Source organism: Benincasa hispida, chromosome 9 (assembly GCF_009727055.1).
Source record: "Benincasa hispida cultivar B227 chromosome 9, ASM972705v1, whole genome shotgun sequence".
Classification (NCBI taxonomy): domain Eukaryota; kingdom Viridiplantae; phylum Streptophyta; class Magnoliopsida; order Cucurbitales; family Cucurbitaceae; genus Benincasa; species Benincasa hispida.
In genome coordinates, this window is record NC_052357.1 from 47,195,774 (window position 1) to 47,215,030 (window position 19,257).

Genomic DNA, 19,257 nt, shown 5'->3' on the forward strand with positions numbered 1-19,257 from the left:
GAAAAGAAATTATATCTATATAGAAGTTTAGGTTGTATGTACTCGAGTGTTGCACGTCTGATCCGTATTGTTTGAAAATTGGGATGTAATAACTACTGTAGGATGGCCAAAATAAGTAGCGTTTACTCAAAATATAAAAATAAAATTTAAAGAAAAAACATACATTATAGATGAAAGGATGAATTCAAGATACAAAAGAGTGCAATTTTTCCAAAACTAGAAATACAAAAAGCCCAAACGAGTAGTGCACAACAAAACGATATGGTAATTGGTCCCATCTTCTTCACTTCAGGGCATCAAACATATTCTCAATTTATCTTTGCTTGCCCCGCATTGCCATTGACATATTTATGAAGAAACTAGCTTCCTTCGTATGCCTCTAAGGCTACCAACTCCAAATTCAGCCATGGTTTCAGCTTAGGATCAATTCTACCCCTCTTTGCCTTCCTTTTTCTTCTCCCTTCAATTCCCTGTTCCAGCAGAAAAAGAAGGAAGAAGAAGAAGAAGAAAGAAGCGGCCAAATCCCCTTTTACGTTACGTCTGAATTGATCAATGTCTTCCAGAGCGCATCAATAAAGTCGTTTGTCGCCTCTGTTTCGATCTCATTTGCATTCTGCATTGAATTTTGGGTTCTGGGTCATTGAAAATTTTGTTCATGGCGCTACAGTCTTCGACCCTGGGTTCGCCCGCCTTCTCTATCGGCGCGAAACCATTTTCTCTTCTGCATTGCTGTCGATATAAGGCTGTACCGGCAAGGATTTTCCGGAGTAACAATCGGCACCCTAGTCTTTATTCGTCGAGTTGTGTTCAATTTCGTACTTCTGGAAGCATTCTGTGTACGATTTATGAAGAAGCTAATGTGTTTGCAAATGGAACTCGTTTCCGATGTGGGGTCAGTGAGACCTCGAACTGCCCGAGTGTTTCTGAGCCGAATCGAGATTTTGTTAGAGAAATAGCAAAGCGTGGGATTCTTTTCACTGCAATTGTCTACGGTGTGCTGGTTGTTGGCTGTAAAAATGTTTTGGCAACAGAGGGCGTGGTTAGTTTCGGCAAGGATATTGTTGGGCAGGGGATATTGGCGTTTAGAAATGCGTGGCCAAAGGCGTTGCTGGTCCTTAAGATTTTCAAGGAGCAGGGTTTGATTTTGGCTTTGCTTTTGGGTCTCTCAGCGTTTTTCTCTATGGCTGAGACTTCAATAACCACACTTTGGCCTTGGAAGGTAATCTAGTTGTTGCAATCCATTTATTGTCATTCTTAGATTTTTTAAAGACACACCTGTTATGAGATTGAGTAATTTGATGTACATGCAATTGCTTCTTTTTGTTTATCAATTACATTCACCTGTTGCATGTAGCTTGTCAGCACCACACAACCTAAACTTGTATATAGATATAGACGCTTGTGCTCTCTCCCCCTTTAAATGCGATTTTCAGTATAGAGTTTGGCTTTAATATTAATGTTGGAAACTACTTAGAAAGCACCCCCTGAACCAAATTTACAAATTAATTTGAGTTTATAACATCTTGATGATTCATGCTAACTTCTTGTTCTCAGACAACATCTAAGCGCCTTCATGTTTCCTTTACTTTGATCAGCAAATTTTTCACTAATGATGTTAAAAGTGGAGCATAATTTTCCAATATGAAACAAGATGATGCTCATTTAGATGAAGAAGAGGTCATCTAACTTGATTAACGGAAATTTTGTGAAGCGTATGACCTCATGGGTTGAAATTTTTGTTGGATCAAACTCTACGGAAAATGGTTTGAAATGGAAATGGAGAATCTGGTTGGGAAATTGATATAGGATATAGATTGATCAACTTCACCATTCTAATTATGGACACCCGTGGATGCAATTCTACATCTATGATTATTAGACATAAGCATTTCCTTTTTGTAATTCTTTTTTTTGTTATAAGAAACAATTTCATTGATTGAGTGAAATATCCCAGGATATCCATAGATACAAAAGGGTCCATTAGGGAGTACAAAAGAGGTTTCCAATTTGTAGTGAGGAAAGAAAAACTATAACTTTCTAGAGTAGGTATATCTTTACACAAAAAAAAAAAAAAAAAAGCATTAAAGATGGTAGAATCAATGTTGTCTTCGGTAGTCTTGCTTTTTTCCTAGAAGATTCTTGATTTCTTTCATCCCATATCTTCCACACAAAATTGCACTAATAATGCAAATCCACGATTGCTCTTGAGTGTCTTTGAATGGTAGATCATTGAATATCAAATGGAACCAACTCTGAGTGTCGTTAGGGAGAGCCACATTTCCTTTTTGTACTTATAGTCATTTTAACAAATGTTTAAGTTAATGGCCCCCCCTCTCTCTGTTCTTTTAATTTTCTTTAATATTACTTTTAATACCGTATCAGGTACGTGAATTGGCTGAAAAGGAACCTGAAGATGGCGTCTTCAAAATGCTTCGTACTGACGTTACAAGATTTCTCACAACCATACTTATCGGCACAACGTAATACTCTTTTCATCTTTGTCACTACCAATTCAACAAGTTATATCAGCCTGGTTTTTTTTCTCATCTTAGATTCTGCTGATGTACTTAGTGTGGTAAATATTGGGGCAACTGCATTAGTCACTGAAGCTGCAACTGCAATCTTTGGGGAAGCTGGTGTTAGTGCAGCAACTGGAGTGATGACTGTATGTATGAATGCCCAATCTTGAACAATGTTCTGGAAATTAATGTACTTATCAACATACCCACTTACATACCTTACCTACACATGTATAATATGTATGTATGTCATGTACTCGATTATTGTGAAAAATGTATGCATCATGTTGTGTTGGCAAGAAACCTAACGGAATATAGTGCACTGGAATTTCAAAAAGCTCTTTCAACTTCTTAATGGGGGTGTGTATAAACTCAAAGAAAGATTGAAATTTGTGGTGCCTTACATTCCTTGAGTATGTTCTTTCAACCAACAAATACTAGAACTTGGAAGGATATCGAAAGAAAAAGCTGTCGTATTATTTAAGAAGGGTAAATGACTAAAAAAAAGTTAGGGATTGTGTGGATTCTTAGACAATTGCTTTCTACTTCTTAGGAAATAAATAAGCCAAAACGTGTCTGGTCATATGTTTTTTTAAGAGTAGTTTCTTTCCCATGTTTTTCTCTTTGTTTGTTCTTTTGACTAACGTACTTCTTAGTGAAATTTTATTGACATGATGAGCCACCAAAATCCTATAAAAAAAACATAATGAGCCACCAAATCACAGTTCTTAGAAATCCTTAAAAACCAGATTAGGCTGCGAAATAGCCCCTCCGTCTGGAAGGCTTAAGCATAACTGGAATTTCAAGGAGATATCCAAATGTGTCTTGGAAGTGGAAGAAGTGAATCCATTCATCATTTCTCCTTAGTTTGGAGATGTTGAATTCTAATATTATAATAGTTTCACTTATTGGGCATTTGATACCTAAGCAAATGAAGATAATTTTGAACAATTGTTGTGTGGTCAAAGGCTTAGGGGAAAGAAAATACTATAGATCAATAAAATAAAAGCTGTGTCTAGGGGAATTTTGTTGGAGAGGTATTACTAATTTTTAATACAAATATACCTGAATGGGGTACCTCTGTGTTTTCCTCTTTTGGAAGGTTAGGAGGACTCCCAAAAAAGTGAAGTTCTTTGTGTGACAGGTGTTGGATGGGAGAGTGAACACCCTGGATCGTGTCCAAAGACATTTTTCCTTGGTGATGTGTTTGCAATGGTGTGTTTTCTGCATGTGGCAGGAGAAGGACATCATTCATTTGTTTTGGGATTTTGCTAGAATGCTTATTTCCTTTAAAGTTAGTGCATAAGTTCTTTTGGCCTTTGGTTAGGTTGGAGCAAAGATGATCTATGATCAAGGAGGTGCTCTAGTTTTCTTCCTTTTTCGTAAGAGCATATGTGGTAGACTTGTTTCTTTAGCAGCTTTGTGGGAGATTTAATTGAAAAGAAACAGTAGGATTTTTATAGGGGTGGAGAGATTTTGGGAGGAAATCTGGGAGGTTGTTAGTTTTAATGCCTCCTTGTGGACATGCCTCAATCAGGCTTTTTGTATTGATCATCTTGGTTTTATTCTTTTGGATTGAAACACCTTCTTGATGAAGTCTTTGAGATGGCTAGGTTTTATTTTCTTGGTATTCCCTGTCAATACTCCTTGTGCAATTATACTCCTATAATCAGTTCGAAGTGAATTATTTTTGTAATCTTCTGTTGGTATTTTTTTAACTTCATCAACAAAAAGGGGATTTCCCTTTCAAAAGAAAATTTTAATTATGTTATCTACACCAATTTAAAGCATGATGTGATGTGCATTTTGCAATGCGATCCCCCAGTACCCTGAAAAGAAAAGAGAGCAATAGCAAAGCAAAGTTGTTTACGCTATCACCTGATTGATGTGTTGAGTAGTCTTCACTGTTGGTTCTTGTGTAGCCCTTTGTTTATGGTATTCTATCATCAGGAAGTTTGTATTTAAGTTTGAGTTGTCATTTGTATGATTGATAACACTGACAAGGGCATCATGTTTATGTATTTACATCTGTGTCTTCTATATTTTGTTTTTGCTTTACATTTTGGGTGTCCTCTCTTAATATGGAAACTGTCCTAAATAATAATTTTTATGGTGCAAATCCATTGGAGAATTGGATCTCTTACTTATCTATCATCAAGGGATCCAGGAGTGAGATTGATATCTGTTATCCCTTCCTATCACCCCAATTTATATATTCAGTTAAGTAAATTGACTGCACTTGTGGGGATTTAAGAGTTACCTTCATTTTATTTTTGACTCTTTATCATAACATGTTTTAAGTATACAAACCATAATGATATATCCCCTATATCTCTTTAACATGCATGCTAGATAATTGAAAATTTTGTTTGTTGCTAAAGTTTATTGGAACTAGACACCAATTGTACCTCCTTAATATTGCTAGGTTGCCATTTTGCTTCTCACTGAACTCACTCCAAAAAGTATTGCTGTCCACAATGCTACAGAGGTTGCTAGAGTTGTGGTAAGTTACACATGCTTATTGCATCACCAAACTCTGTATTAGAGGTTTTTAGCTCAATGCTTATTGATACTTATACATTACGACATTTGTTTTTTGTTCTATTAACTGCATTGATTTTATTGCCTGTAGGTCAGGCCAGTGGCATGGCTTTCGGTGATACTTTACCCAGTTGGAAGAATTGTCACATACCTATCAATGGGGATGCTTAAAATGCTTGGTATGAAAGGGAGAAGGTAAGTTTGGTAATATCAATGTTTCAGTTACTTGGAGGCTTCTGCTCACTGTTTCATTCTAAGGCTGTAATTGCATGAAAGTTTATGAAGCTCTTTATTTCTTCTTTCATCTGGGCATTGAAAATGCTTCATCTTAGCGCTACTTTCATCTGTGTTACTGTGTTAGTGAGCCATTTGTAACTGAGGAGGAATTAAAATTGATGTTGCGAGGGGCAGAACTGAGTGGGGCCATAGAGGAGGAAGAGCAGGTAATGGATAGGCTTCCTAGGACATTGTTCTATTAATAAAACTCTTGAGCTTGAATCCTGAAGTAAATCTTAGATGCTGTTACTTGTTGACAGCACATGTGAATCTTAACATCTAGAATGGTCTTTGCGGTAGTATACTGCAAGATTATCTCTTTCTTTCTCCTCTTAACATGATACAAATTATTTCAGAGAGCTCACCGACTTTATTATTGTATCTCAGATTTCAATTTCGTTGCTGATAAACATCTAAAATTGAATTGAAATGTGACTGTGGTTGTGGTTTCGTTTGTTCTCCCACCCCCACCCGGCTCCTCATTCTTTCTTTCTCTCTGCCAACAGTAAGAAAGGAAATTCATACAACGGAAAAACAATGAGGAGATATTGCAATATTACTTAATCTCCATGAACTATAAAATTTGGTTATATGGAAGCATAAGAGCAATCAGATGTCAGAAATTGGCACATTCGATGGACAATTTAATCTTTATTGTAAATTAGCTTGACTATGCTAATTGCTAAGGTCATTTTAATTTGGTCGAACGGACTTTGTCACGAATATTTTGAATATCTGTAAACTTCAAGAACAGCAGTTGCCTCTTGAGTTCTATTTATTTATTTTTAAATTTGTATGTCCAGCCGAATCAACTCCAGTTTTCTGTCTTGGTGGATTGTGAATATTCATTGTGTTGTGTTCCCTATTGCATGGTATCTGGGATAGTTTTCCTCGCCTCATGTGGATTTTTGTGACTTATTGAATTGTCTGGTTATGCCTTGAGTTGTACTTGATACTTTTTTGGGTTATCTGTGTAAAATGTTGTCATGATGGTTTCAATACAGGATATGATTGAGAATGTTCTTGAGATAAAAGATACACATGTGAGAGAGGTGATGACACCTCTAATTGATGTGGTTGCAATAGATGGCAGTGCCACACTGGTGGACTTCCACAATTTGTGGGTGACTCATCAGTACTCAAGGTACATTAAATTTTTGGGCTAAGTCTCCGATGGCCTTTCCCCACAAATTGTGGTTTGAATACACACAGATACACACACCTAGTTTTTATTTATCATGGACATGAACACAAACGGGGAAAAAGCAGAAGGAAAACTACTCAGTTAATTTAATGGGCTCCTTGTCTCCCAAAAGTAGCTGCTAACCTGTATTTCTTTCATTTGAACCTCTTTTGGCTATTCTAATTTATAATTAGTTGATTATCTTTCTAGGGTGCCTGTTTTTGAGCAGCGCATAGATAACATTGTTGGGATTGCATATGCAATGGATTTGCTGGATTTTGTACAGAAGGTCGAGTAGTTTCTTCCACTCCCCCCATCTATCATAGTTACAATTGCATGTTGCTAATTGCAATCAAAATCTCAGTGTAGAATTATTAACTCTTTTGGTTTTGTAGGGGGAAGTACTTGAGAGCACTACGGCTGGGGATATGGCTCATAAACCTGCTTACTTTGTGCCTGGTAATTTAAGACAAATGTCATTTTTTTTAGTAAATTTGATAGGCTGACTCAAGTACATAATGTATGGTGTTTATACCTTATTTACAGGCAACAAATTCCACGGTTCTTTTCTACAAGCTAAATGCTTCTTTCTTATGTACATACTTATTGAACTAATTTCTGCATTGTAAATGCAGACATCTGATTCCCCAACTTCACATTCGAAGGCTTAAGATTCCAATGCTGGCACCCTAACATCCAGTTACTGTTGTATTAATTGTATCTACTTTTATGGGCTAGAAACTTATGCTTCAGTTCCACCAATATAAGGACAGGTTTCCTTTTAGTGGCTGGATGTGGCCTCTTACACCATATTTAAATTAAAACCGTATTATGGTTTGAACTTTTTCTTCTGATATGTTTTTTATTCAGATGCTGGAAAATAATTAATTTTGAATAGATTTTTGAACCAATCATAATGAGTAACTCGTTATTTTGTCGTTTTCCTCTGCCAGATCTCTTTTCTAAGTTCTTTTTCTTAAAGAAAATTATTTTATGGCCATCAGCCTGAATATAACGAGGAACATCATTGCCTCTGTACTGTTCTAAATTTGTGGATGAATAAACAGTATAGCGCTAGCCTAGATTATATGTGTGTGTGCATACTTCCACAGATGGTTAACCGTGTGGTTGGTGAAACTTTTAGTCCAAACACATATCTGCAAGTTATATTTGAGTTTAACCACAAGTTGGGATTTTATCACATAAATCTTTTTGCTTTCATTTTCCAGTTGTTATTTCATAGTCTACCTAATTATCACTATTGTTTCATGTCAAAGTTGTTTTTATGGGTTTTCCAGATTCAATGTCAGTCTGGAATCTTCTCCGAGAGTTTCGTATCCGGAAAGTTCACATGGCCGTTGTGCTTAACGAATATGGTGGCACTGTTGGAGTATGTAAACTTGCCATTTCTTGGTTTTTATCTTACATAATGACTTAAAACTGTTTGAAACCAAGACCTTAACTAGAAATTAAAGAAATTCTACTTTTGAATTTTAACTCAGGTACCCTTCCTTTTTTTACCAATGAAAAAATAAATAAGAAAGACTTTAATTAAAAAAAAAAAGGTCTATTAGCTTTTACACCAATACAAAGTATATGAGAATCTGAGATAAAATAAAATCCATAAAACTATCCCGGAAGTTTTGCCCATTCCTTAGCCTGAGGAGCCAAAAATGCACTCAATGAAAAGCTAGCCAAAGAGTCTTCTTGTTCCCATGGAAAGGATGGCCATGAAAATTATGGTCAAGAAAAACATAGGGCGAGTTTGCAAAGCCAAAGTCCAACCAGAAGCATCAAGAATAAGGGCTCAGTAACGAGAAGTAAGAACAAGGAAGAAAAAGGTGACTCGGATCTTCACAATAAGCAGAGTGCATAATGCCCAAAGAAGGTGAAAGCAATATATAAGGCATATGTCTCTGAAGTCTATCCGTTGTGTTAACAACACCAAGACTAAGCTCCCAAAGAAAAATTTTGATCTTCTTGGTGTGGGAATTTGACCAAATCACCTTATAAAGAGAGCTGGTAGTACAATCAAAGTTGAGAGACTTGACTACAAAATTATTGGATGGATCAAGAGGCCAAGGCCAAAAATCATTGTAGTTATGTATCATAGATGATAGGAGATAAGAAAGAGAAATTCATTCAGTAGTTTCCAAATCATTTAAGATGCAGATGAGGAAATAGATTCCAAGTCATATCCTTTCTCCTGGGGGCTTTATCTTTCGGTGGTCAGGAATCCGATTCACTGCATAAAACCAATTCTCTCAATTAATGTGTACTGGGGGTAGTCAGGGGTCAGTCTCTAGGTTTGCAGTAATATGCAAGTAATGTGTACTGGGGGTTGTGGTTCGTTGATTGTGGAGATGCTCTTGAATCTTTCCTTTTGGGACAAAGGCAGAATCCTTTGGCATTCTTGTATTTTTGGAGGTATAGTAGTACTTTTTGATTTTTAAGGGTGTGGAGAGGTCTGCAAATGAAGTTTGAGATATTGTTAGATTCAAAACCTTGTTGGGGGGTGTTGGTCTCTTCTATTTTTTGCAAATTACTAAAGAAAGAGAAAATGGTTAGTTGAGAGTTGCATGACTATGTTCTAGTACTCAGAATATTAACTTATTATATCCTTTATTTTTGGTGAAGATTTCATTTTTTACTTTTCTGATGGAATCAGATAGTAACCTTGGAAGATGTGGTTGAGGAAATTGTCGGTGAAATCTTTGACGAAAATGATTCAAAGGTATAAATGCCACTGTCCTTTTTCTTTACTCCGAACATGCACCATCACTTTATTTTCTCGAGTCTGCTTTTTGATTCTGACAATTGATATCTTGGCTTTAGAAAACATCCACGTTCATGTTATTAAGTGCTATTATATTCTTATGTAAACTAAAAAGGTATAAGCACTGCCATATTGTTTGTCCTGCACGCATGCTATTTTTTATTTTATTTTATTTAATGATTCTTCTTCTGTTTTTCATTTTGAAAATTCTAAAGGAGGAGATCCAGAAAAAAACTGGCTATATTGTGATGCGAGCAGATGGAGTGTATGATGTGGATGCTAATACTGCAATCGATCAGCTCTCTGAAGATCTAAATATCAAAATGCCAGAGGTAGTATACTTTTATTTTATTTTTAAAACCCTCTAGGATACTAATTTTTCAATTGAAATGTTGACGGTGGCTCTTGTTCTGTTCTGGGCTTTGTTACCGCTGTCCAAGGCAATTTAGAATAAGTTATTTAGCAACAAAGTAAACTTGATGACTTATCTACATCTCCAACCATCTTCAGATTTTCACCAAGAGCATTTCTCAAAACTGTACACAAGTCGTCGATACACACGCATCATTTATGTACATATTTCCAGTTCTGTCAGTTTTTAGGTAAGTAATCATGTCTTAAATTTAATCAGCGAAATGCATGAACGAGGAAAAAGAGGACTAGGCATCCCCCTGACCCAAGCCTATAGAGATTGTGAAGAATGTATCCAGTTGATGGAAAAATATGGTTTAATGACAGAAAATTTAATAGAGGTTGTCCCACGAGCAGACATTGAACTGAATGATATTCTGACCTTTCTCAAGGTCTCTTTCTTAAATCATCGATTGACCCAAAAGCTTAAGCTTGTGGGTGAAGACAAATTTAATATTATATCATCTAATACTGTCCCTCATTTGTGGGCTTGAAATATTAAGAAGACCCAACAAGTGATAATCCATATTAATCGGGAAGGAAATAACATTGCAGGGGTTTGAACACTAAACCTCCTGAACCAACTTGCTCTGATACCATCTTAATCACCGATTGACTCAAAAGCTTAAGCTGATGGGTGGAGAAAAATTTAATATTATATCGTCTAACCTCCTCTTGGTGGTATTTTTGAAGAAAGTATGCTTCTTTTGGTTCTTTTTAGGCTTTTGTTCAACATACAACCTCTTGGTGATACACAAATTACATCAAAATTCTTTTGTAATTGTAGTCTTTTGGTGATTTTTCACAATTGGAAGGTTCTTCCTCATTAGCACTCTGGTGAGGGGTCTTCTCAACCCCTTGCCCTTAGGTTGTTCTTTTGTTTTCCTCCACATGGTTGTTTCTTATAAAAAAATATTATATCATCCAACAATTTCTATCCTAAAAACTCTTATGATTTGTTTTCACATATTTCCTACAAAGTGGCCATTACTATGAATTTCTTAGAAGTGAAAAAAGGTCAGAGACTTGGCTCCTTGATTAAGCGGGAAGGGGAACTTGCACATGTGGAAGGTACATGGCACAAGCATTGAAACTGGAAAGAAAGGGGAAGCCATGCTGAAATCAGACAAAGGGTAGATAAACATACAAATGCTCTAGATTTTTAATATGTTGCTGCTAAGATAACAGCAATAAGGATCCTGTTAGAAGTATTGAGTAAATGAACCAAAGGCAACAAAAACCTACGTTATTATAGGGCAAAAAAGGAGTATTGAATAACTTTTTTGGGAAGGAGGGTGTAGACGGATTTTTTTATTTTATTTTATTTTTTTAAATGAGAAACATGAATCATAATTTCATTGCTGGTATGAAATTACAAAAGGACAAAAGATGCCGTGTTGAGTTTCATAATGCTACCCCATTGTCAAATGAGAGATGTAAGGTCACAAACGAAGGGTGTGAATTTACACCATGTTAGTGAAGTATATAAAAGGTGATAAAAAAAATTGGGAGAAATCCTTAGCCTTTTCTCCAAAGATGCGTTGGTTACGCCCATTCCAAATGAGCCAAACGACGGCTTTGACGATGAAGGTCCATAATGTCGCTTTCACATTCTTGAAAGGATGGCCAATGAGAGTCATATTCAAGAGAGAATATGGGTTATTGGGGAACACCATATGATAACCAAAACATGTAAGAATTTTTTTTTTGCAAAAAGAGCGTACAAAATTGATACAACAAAATGTGCATAATGAATTCACAGCTATGATGGCACAGGACACACCAATTTGGAGCAGACATGTTCCAAGGACCTTTTTGATGAGGATGTCGGCTGTAGTGATTCTACAATGACTGACTTCCCATAAAAAGAACCGGATCTTTTTAGGGATAGGACCCCTCTAAATATTTTTATAAAGGGCAGAGTTCAAATCATTACCATTTGATGCAAGATGATTTGAGAGAGATTTTGAGGTGAACTTGCCAAATTTATCAAGGATCCACCTCCATGAATCCTTCACTGTGAGGCTGCTAGGGTCAAGAGGAGAGTGGATAAAATAGACCATTCATTAATTTCAATCTCATCGAGGCTTCTTCTGAATCCAAGGTCCCAAGCTTCATAATCATTGTTCCAGTATTGTGCGATGGTAGCCTCCTTTTTCCTCAAGGGGCATGAAGTCTAGGAAAGGCATCCTTGAGGGCTGAGGAGCCAACCCAAGTGTCATTCCAGAATGATGTATCTTCACCGTTGCCAACAACATGAATTATATGACTGTGAATGAGATCAGTTTGCCTAGCAATGTACGGCCAAGGGCTTTTAGCTGATAAAAAATATCTGCTATGTGGTTGGAGGGGAAGGCCATATTTAGCATCAATAAGGTTTCTTCATAGGGCATTTTCCTCACTATGATATCTCCAAATCCACTTGGGCAAAAAGACTCTTGTTTCTCTTCTTCAGATCAGTCAAACTGAGGCTTCCTTCAGAAGTAGGGAGCTGCACCTTTTGCCAACTAATTGAGTGAAAACCTCCCTTGTCTTTGTGCCCATTCCATAAGAAATTTCTGTGTAGCTTTTCGATCTGTCCAGCAACCTTGGAGGGGATTTTAAATAGAGAAAGGAAATATGTAGGAAGGTTGCTATGCATTGCTTGAATTAGAGTGACCGAGTGAGTTGACCGCCTTTGGAAATATAATTACCACGCCAACCATTAAGGTGCCTCTCAATCTTTTCAACGATGGATTCCCAAAAGGGAATAGAGAAAGATTTGCTATTAAGGGAAAAACCAAGATATGTCGAGGGCCAAGTGTCAGCCTTGCAACCAAAATTTGCAGCCATAGAAACAACCAATCCCTCATCAATATTAATGCACCACAAATTCTGATTTGACATGATTGATTCAAAGACCAGATGTATATGTCAAATGATCAAATAATTTTGAATAGGTTGGCAAACTTTTCCTCATATGGGGTGGAGAAGAGGATGGTATCATCCGCAACTTGCAAATAATTAATCTGTAGCTCAGAATTTCTGACAACAAAGCCTTCAATTTGATCAGTGTCTAACCCCTTAGTAAGCATTCTACTGAGATAGTCAACCACCAATGTGAATAAGAAAGGAGAGAGGGGATCCCCCTGTCTAAGTCTAAGGCCACGAGTGGCTTTATTCTTGCCCCTAGGTTTTCCATTGATGATAATGGAAAAATTTGCAGTTGACAGGCAGCCCATAATCTATCTTCTCCAAATGGAGCCGAAGCCTTTGATCATCATAAGCTTATCAAGAAACTCCCAATCAACCATATCAAAAGCCTTTTCAATATCAAATTTATCACCACTCCTCTTGTATTAGAACTAGTGTAGAGGTCTATCAGCTCATTTGCAATCAAGGAAGCATCAATGATCTGTCGACTAGCAACAAAAACAAATTGATTCTTGTAGATTGTATGTGGGAGGACCTTCTTCAAACGTTCAAATAGCACTCGGGAAATAACTTTGTATAAGCAAGCAGTTAGGCTGATCGGCCTATAGTCTCCAACTCTTTTAGCATCAATCTTTTTAGCAATAAAACAAATATAAGTCTCATTGAGATTGACATTGATAATGGACTTCTCAGAAAAGTCTTGGAACACCCTTTTAATGTCATCCTTAAGGATGTTCTAGTGCTTTTTAAAGAACTCAGAAGTGAAGCCATCACGACCAGGAGATTCATTATTGCCCAAGTCTGAAATAGCATGCCAAATCTCCATCTCAGTGAAGGGGTTTCCAGTGACCAAGCATGTTATGTGTCCAATTGCCAATGTTTGGAAGAGTTCTATTCCCAAGTTGTTTGGTATATCGAAACTCTGTTTCAATATCGCTATCATCAACTAAGCCGTGTCCCTGTCTAGACAAAAGATCAACAATCGTGTTTTTCCTTTTTCGATAAGACATGTATCGGTGAAATAATTTTCTGTTTTCGTCACCATCTTTGGCCCATTTGAGCTTGCATTTCTGCCTCCATCTGATCTCTTCTAAGTAAGAAAGTTCGGATATTTCAGCTTTAATAGTAACTCTCCTTTGCTGTCCCGAATGGTCAAGTCCATGTGACTCCTCAAAGTCATCTAATACACAAATCTCATTCAAGAGATTGGTCTTTTTAATTTGTGTGCAGCCAAAGGTGTCTTTGTTCCTTTCTTTCATCAAGATTTGTTTGAGATTTTTAAGCTTTTGAATAGTTTAGATTTATGTTCCTGTTTTTCTTTTGTTTTGTATTGCGTTTCTCAAAGGAGGATCCACCCTCTTCTTTGTTTTCAGTCTTTTTGCAAGATCTTTTCATTTTGTTGTGTTTGAGTTATTATGGATGTGATGAGGACACTAAGGGGGTGTCAACCTAGTTGAGATGCCCGGGTGCGTCTCCTGATCCCGAATCTTGTATCGTTCTCTTTCAAGTACACCTCTTGTACTTTCTTTTTATGCATTAATAAAAAGACTGGTTTCCTTTTCAAATGAATAATAAAACCATGGCCCGCCCATCTAGATATCTGATTTTGTTGCCACCAATTCAGAAGTAAATTCGCAAAGGAATGATTCCATCCACATATTCACAAACTTGAAGCAACTGGGGCCCATTTTTGAATGCCCAATGTGAGGAGTATTGAGTAGTGATAGAGGTCGATCGAGGAAGACGTTTAACAATACCATTTTTTAATTTATCAATACACTCTCCAGAGATAAGAAACTGATCATTTAGAGTCATTACTGGGGGAGTTCTGAAGTTAGACCATTTATATTTGCCATTTGAGAGAGGGGGGCCAATTAGATAGCAATCCTCAATAAATTTGTTGAAGAGGTCCATACAGGTGGTTTTCGGCTTGCCACTAGATTTTTCAAATGATCACCTTGATTCATTGAAATCACCCCAAGGATCCAGTGCTCGTTGCATAAATGTGAGTAGTCATACAATTCTTTCCAGAAAGGGCCCTATCTTTGGCCTTAGATGGACCATATACTCCTGTCAACCAAAAGAAAGCCATCCATGAGGGAAATCCGTATTGAAAAAGAATAGTTACCTTCGATAACTTCATCAACATGAACAGAGGGATCGTTCCAAAGAATGATTATACCTCCAGCCTTGTTTACCACATCCAAGGATGCCCAAGCGATTGTCTCGAGCTCCAAATGGTTTTAATCAATTAGTCGGTCAATATCAGATTGTTTTGTCTCCTACAAAATGACGAGGGTAGCATTGGTTTTGTTTAGAAGATCTTTGATCAATGCTCTTTTCTTCCTCAAGCAGAGGCCACGTACATTCCATGACAATAATCATTGTTGAGCGAGCAACCGGAGGCAGTGGATCCCTGTTGTAGTTAATAGAGGAGCTTAGATTTTTCAGCTCCCTCTTTAGTCTGGAGGATTTGTAGTTAATAGGGAGGGTGTAGATTGGATGAGTAGTAAAGAACGTGATTTGTAAAGAAACAAGCATTAAATATTCCTGATGTCGTTTCAGCGAAAGCAAATAGAGAAGATAGAACATCATAAAACACCAGAAGTAAACTGTCAAAGAATAGAATTTGGCGGCACCTAAGAATCTTTATGAACTCCTTGAAAGTTTTTCTATCTATTTCAAATTATAGTTACACTGGATGGCTTTGACTGTTTAATACTAAAGCCCATTCAATTACTTGGGTTTTAATTTATTGTCTTGAAGTGTAGTCACCTTCAGTTGTCTGTACTTATGCCCAGTTGATTGGAATTTTCTCTCTTAACCAAAGGGAAAAAACAAGAATAGTCGCATAACCATTAGTTCACATTCTTTACATCCTAAATATATAAATAGATCTATATACAAATCTATGTATGTTTGTTTGTATATTTTTAAAATTTGTACTTTCAATGCTGATTTCTAATTTCTTACATATTACTTCTTGTCACTTTAGGGTCATCAATATGAGACGGTGTCAGGTTTTGTTTGTGAGGCTTTTGGATATATTCCAAGGACGGGTGAAAGCGTTAAAGTGGTCCTTGAAAAGGAAGATGAAGAAGAAGAAGAGTCCAATTCTGAAAACAAGAATCAAAAGGAAAGACACTTAATCTTTAATATTGAGGTATAATTTTATATCTGTATGGTCTACAATTTTGTTTGGTATAATTGGCTGGGTTAGTACCAAAAAGCATTAAAAAATCGTTCAACCGATCATTCTTTTCAATTTATACGATTTTATCAACTGCCACCAGTTCTTAATCGATTTGCAAATGATACCGCTTACCTCATTTATTTTTAGTCAATGAAATGTGCATGTGGTATAATGTATATACAGATTATATATCTATTATTTAATGTGCAGAATAATGCATTATAGAGGTACATTACTCTGCAAATTAAGTTTTCACATGATGATGTGTCTTTTTTATGTCCGTTTTTCTTGAACTGGGGCAAACTGCCCTTTATGTCTGTGATACGATTCCTTAACTTTGAGATTTGGATTTTAGTATTAAGCTGATTATAGGGTGTTAAAGATTTTGATTAGTAGAAGATAGAACAGAGACTCCCTTTGGTCGGTATATATTCTCGCTTTCATTGTACTTCTCCAATTCTTCTCAATAAAAGTTTGTTTCTGAAAGAATAAGAAAAATAAAAAATAATCCTCCTATCACAATATGATATATGTATCAGTTCATTTTCCGGTCATCCTTGAAAGTTTATTTCTACACCACAATATTCACATCCTTTTCAGCAATTTTATGCTATGTCTCATTCAGTTTCTTTAATCTCAGAGCATTGTGGTTGATATGTTGGACCTTTGTGCAGATATTAGCAGGAAATGCTAGAAAGGTTAGTGCTGTTCGGTTTGAAAGGGTGAATGATGATAATGGTGAAGTGGCTCATCTTGTCCCAAAAGTGATGAAGAAGAAGTGGAGCAGTAGTAATGGGGAGTCTGGTAGTGTAGAAAATGATAATTTATTATCATCAGAGGGACTTGACGACAGCCTCTCTAGAGAGCATCAAAATGATGATCATAATAGTGATAGAAATTAGTGGGCATAACTCATTTTTGTTCCCTCATTCTTACAACACCATATAGAAGGTGAAGGATTAAATTGAAAACGCAAGACAAGCACCAACAAACAATAAAACTAACGTTATAATATTTCACAGATGAAGAGAGGTGTCAATATTTGAATCATCAACACAGTTTGTTCTGTGCATGACTGTTTCTCTTGACCCCATGTCTGATAAAGTAAGATTATCTGTGACTTGAAGATGAGATTTTCTGCTTTCCAAGACTGGCTGAAGGTATGAAGAGCTTTGGAGTGGTGACCTAGGTGGAAGAACTAGTTCAGAATGGAAATATAAACCAGTTTGCTCAGAAGACACTGCTGTATTAGCCTGTATCGACTCAGACGACAGCCTTCGAAATTCTTTCTGCTCTCTCAACTCCTTAGCTTTCTGCAATTGTCTAAATCTTTCCTGCAGCAAGGCGATGGAGGAGTTCATTGCTCTGGCATTACAGTTTTCACTACTCATTGTCAAAAGAAAAGAAGGAAAAGAAAAAAAAATAAAAAAAGAAGGAAAAAAAGTCAATCTCCACAACTCTTCGGCAACGAGACCTGTCAGGTAGCTCTTTGAGGAATGTTTGAATATTTGTATCTGTATTTATAGGACATGGGTAGGTGATATTTTGAGATGATTAATAGATGTATTAGTTAAGTTTAAGCTTTCGATTAGATATTGAATCGCGAAAATAAAGGAGAAGAAGGAGGTGCCAAGATGGAAAGGCCAAGTAGAAATGGCCAGGAGCAAAGCTGAGTTTTGGTTGTTGGATGTGAAGAAGGCAGAGAGTTCCAAGGAGAGAGAGGGATTGAGAGGCAGGAATGTAGCTTTTGTAGGCGTATGTTGAGTTCAATTATTGGATTATGATTTCTAGTCTGTTTGTCTGAGGGGCTGCGCTGGGCTTGCGCCTTTTCAATGGGATTTTGCTTTGAATGTACCTCTCTCTTTTTTCTCTTTTCTTTTTGAATTAGAAACTCAACATGTGCAATTGACAATGGTGGAAATGTATCCTTTTGGGGTTCCTTTGGTGATGTTCTGCTCTGCTCTCTCTTTTCTATATAATAATAATTACATTGTGCTTCACAATATTTTAAAAGAAACTCAATTTTCGTTTCTATCATTCCAAACCATCATTTCCAGTTACATTTGATTTGGTTGAAACTTTATTTTAGTTAAACCTTTAATCTAGACTTCCAAGATATTATAACTTAGTTCTTCTCATTTCAAAATTTTATTTTAAAAAAACATGGCATTTCATTGATCTATATGATAAAGAAGCATTATAGAGTGGTTTAAATACTCCTCTTCTTTTATACAAAGTTTATCAACTAAAGTAAGAACGAAAGCTAAGTTGAAACTGAAACTACTGAAGTTGAAGATTGGACCTCGACATGGACAAAAGTAATTAAACAGAATGTCTTTCAATATTGTAATAATCTTTTCCTTTTCTTTTGATAAAGAACCCTACTATCATGGTTTAGTATCATTATTATGTGACAAACTAATATAGATAGTCTTAATCTTATAACAACTCTTAGAGCGACTTAAAGAGGATAATATTTCATTATACTTCTTATAATGACTCAAAGAACATAGTATACCATTATACTTAATCTTATAACAATTCTTATAACGATTTAAAAGAGCATTGTATACCGTTGTAACGATTTAAAAAAAGCATAGTGTACCATTATACTTAGTCTGATAACAATTTAAAGAGCATGGTATAGTGTCACATTTAATCTTATAACAACTAGAAGAGCATAATATGTTACACTTAATTTTATAATAACTAGAAGAGCATAGTATACCGTTATAGTTAACGTAACGAGACACTTAGGAAGAAGGATTTTTTTGGGAAGGAAAAGGCATAAATGTGAGGATGGAAAAGGAAAAGGTGGGGTTTTGTCGTAGAATAGTTGGAATGAAAAGAGAACTCAATGATACCTTGTTGGAATGTAGGGTTTGGAAGATTGTTAGTAACACCACGAGTCCATTGACCAATGAGTGAACAAAAAATGGCCCACCCTTTAGCTTTATGAGATTTAATATTAATTCTTACAGCTAACTTCCAAATTCCACCACTACCCATTGCACCATTTTTTGAAGCATTCATCTTCTTCTACAGTTCTCTCTATTCTCTACCTCTATTTTTTTCTTCTATGTCTTCTTCTCACTTCACACTCCCAATGCTGGGATTTTCTAACTTCACCCCTTCAACTTCTTTCTCCATTTTTTTGGGGAAAAAAAAAGTTACATATCTTTTCTCAAAATGATTTCTGACGATATAACTCAATTATTTACTACTGCCCAACATCATAAATCTTTCTTCTTTGTTTTCACTGAATTTACTAGTTCAAAGTCGATATTAATGTGGTTATGAACGGTTCGTGTTTGATTGATCAGCTTGGATGTGTGCATTGATTCAATATGAGTGCCAATTGACATGTATTCTCTCTTTTGAAGGTTAGAGACTTAAATCTTCTTTATTCCTATTTATTACTAAAGAGGATATCTTTTTGTTCTCT

At 36.2% G+C, this 19,257-nt stretch overlaps 1 protein-coding gene across 1 annotated transcript; it reads left to right on the forward strand.

The window, feature by feature from the left end:
* The first annotated feature begins 231 nt into the window (after nucleotides 1–231).
* On the forward strand, nucleotides 232–17,765 carry LOC120084424 (DUF21 domain-containing protein At1g55930, chloroplastic-like). Its single transcript, XM_039040202.1, has 14 exons — nucleotides 232–1,219; nucleotides 2,383–2,480; nucleotides 2,572–2,665; nucleotides 4,945–5,022; nucleotides 5,152–5,255; nucleotides 5,422–5,503; nucleotides 6,341–6,480; nucleotides 6,730–6,808; nucleotides 6,915–6,978; nucleotides 7,818–7,909; nucleotides 9,188–9,253; nucleotides 9,511–9,627; nucleotides 15,615–15,782; nucleotides 16,487–17,765. Exons 1-14 carry the CDS (start codon nucleotides 656–658, stop codon nucleotides 16,712–16,714), a joined length of 1,974 nt encoding a protein of 657 aa, XP_038896130.1. The 5' UTR covers nucleotides 232–655; the 3' UTR covers nucleotides 16,715–17,765.
* The last annotated feature ends 1,492 nt before the right edge of the window (nucleotides 17,766–19,257 follow it).

Bases quoted from the DNA above. Each gene is read 5' to 3' on its own strand.
- LOC120084424 (XM_039040202.1), top strand. From the start codon at position 656: ATGGCGCTACAGTCTTCGACCCTGGGTTCGCCCGCCTTCTCTATCGGC. The intron at 2,481-2,571 runs GTAATACTCTTT...TGATGTACTTAG, and splicing joins ACCATACTTATCGGCACAAC to TGTGGTAAATATTGGGGCAA. The intron at 9,628-15,614 runs GTAGTATACTTT...TTGTCACTTTAG, and splicing joins TAAATATCAAAATGCCAGAG to GGTCATCAATATGAGACGGT.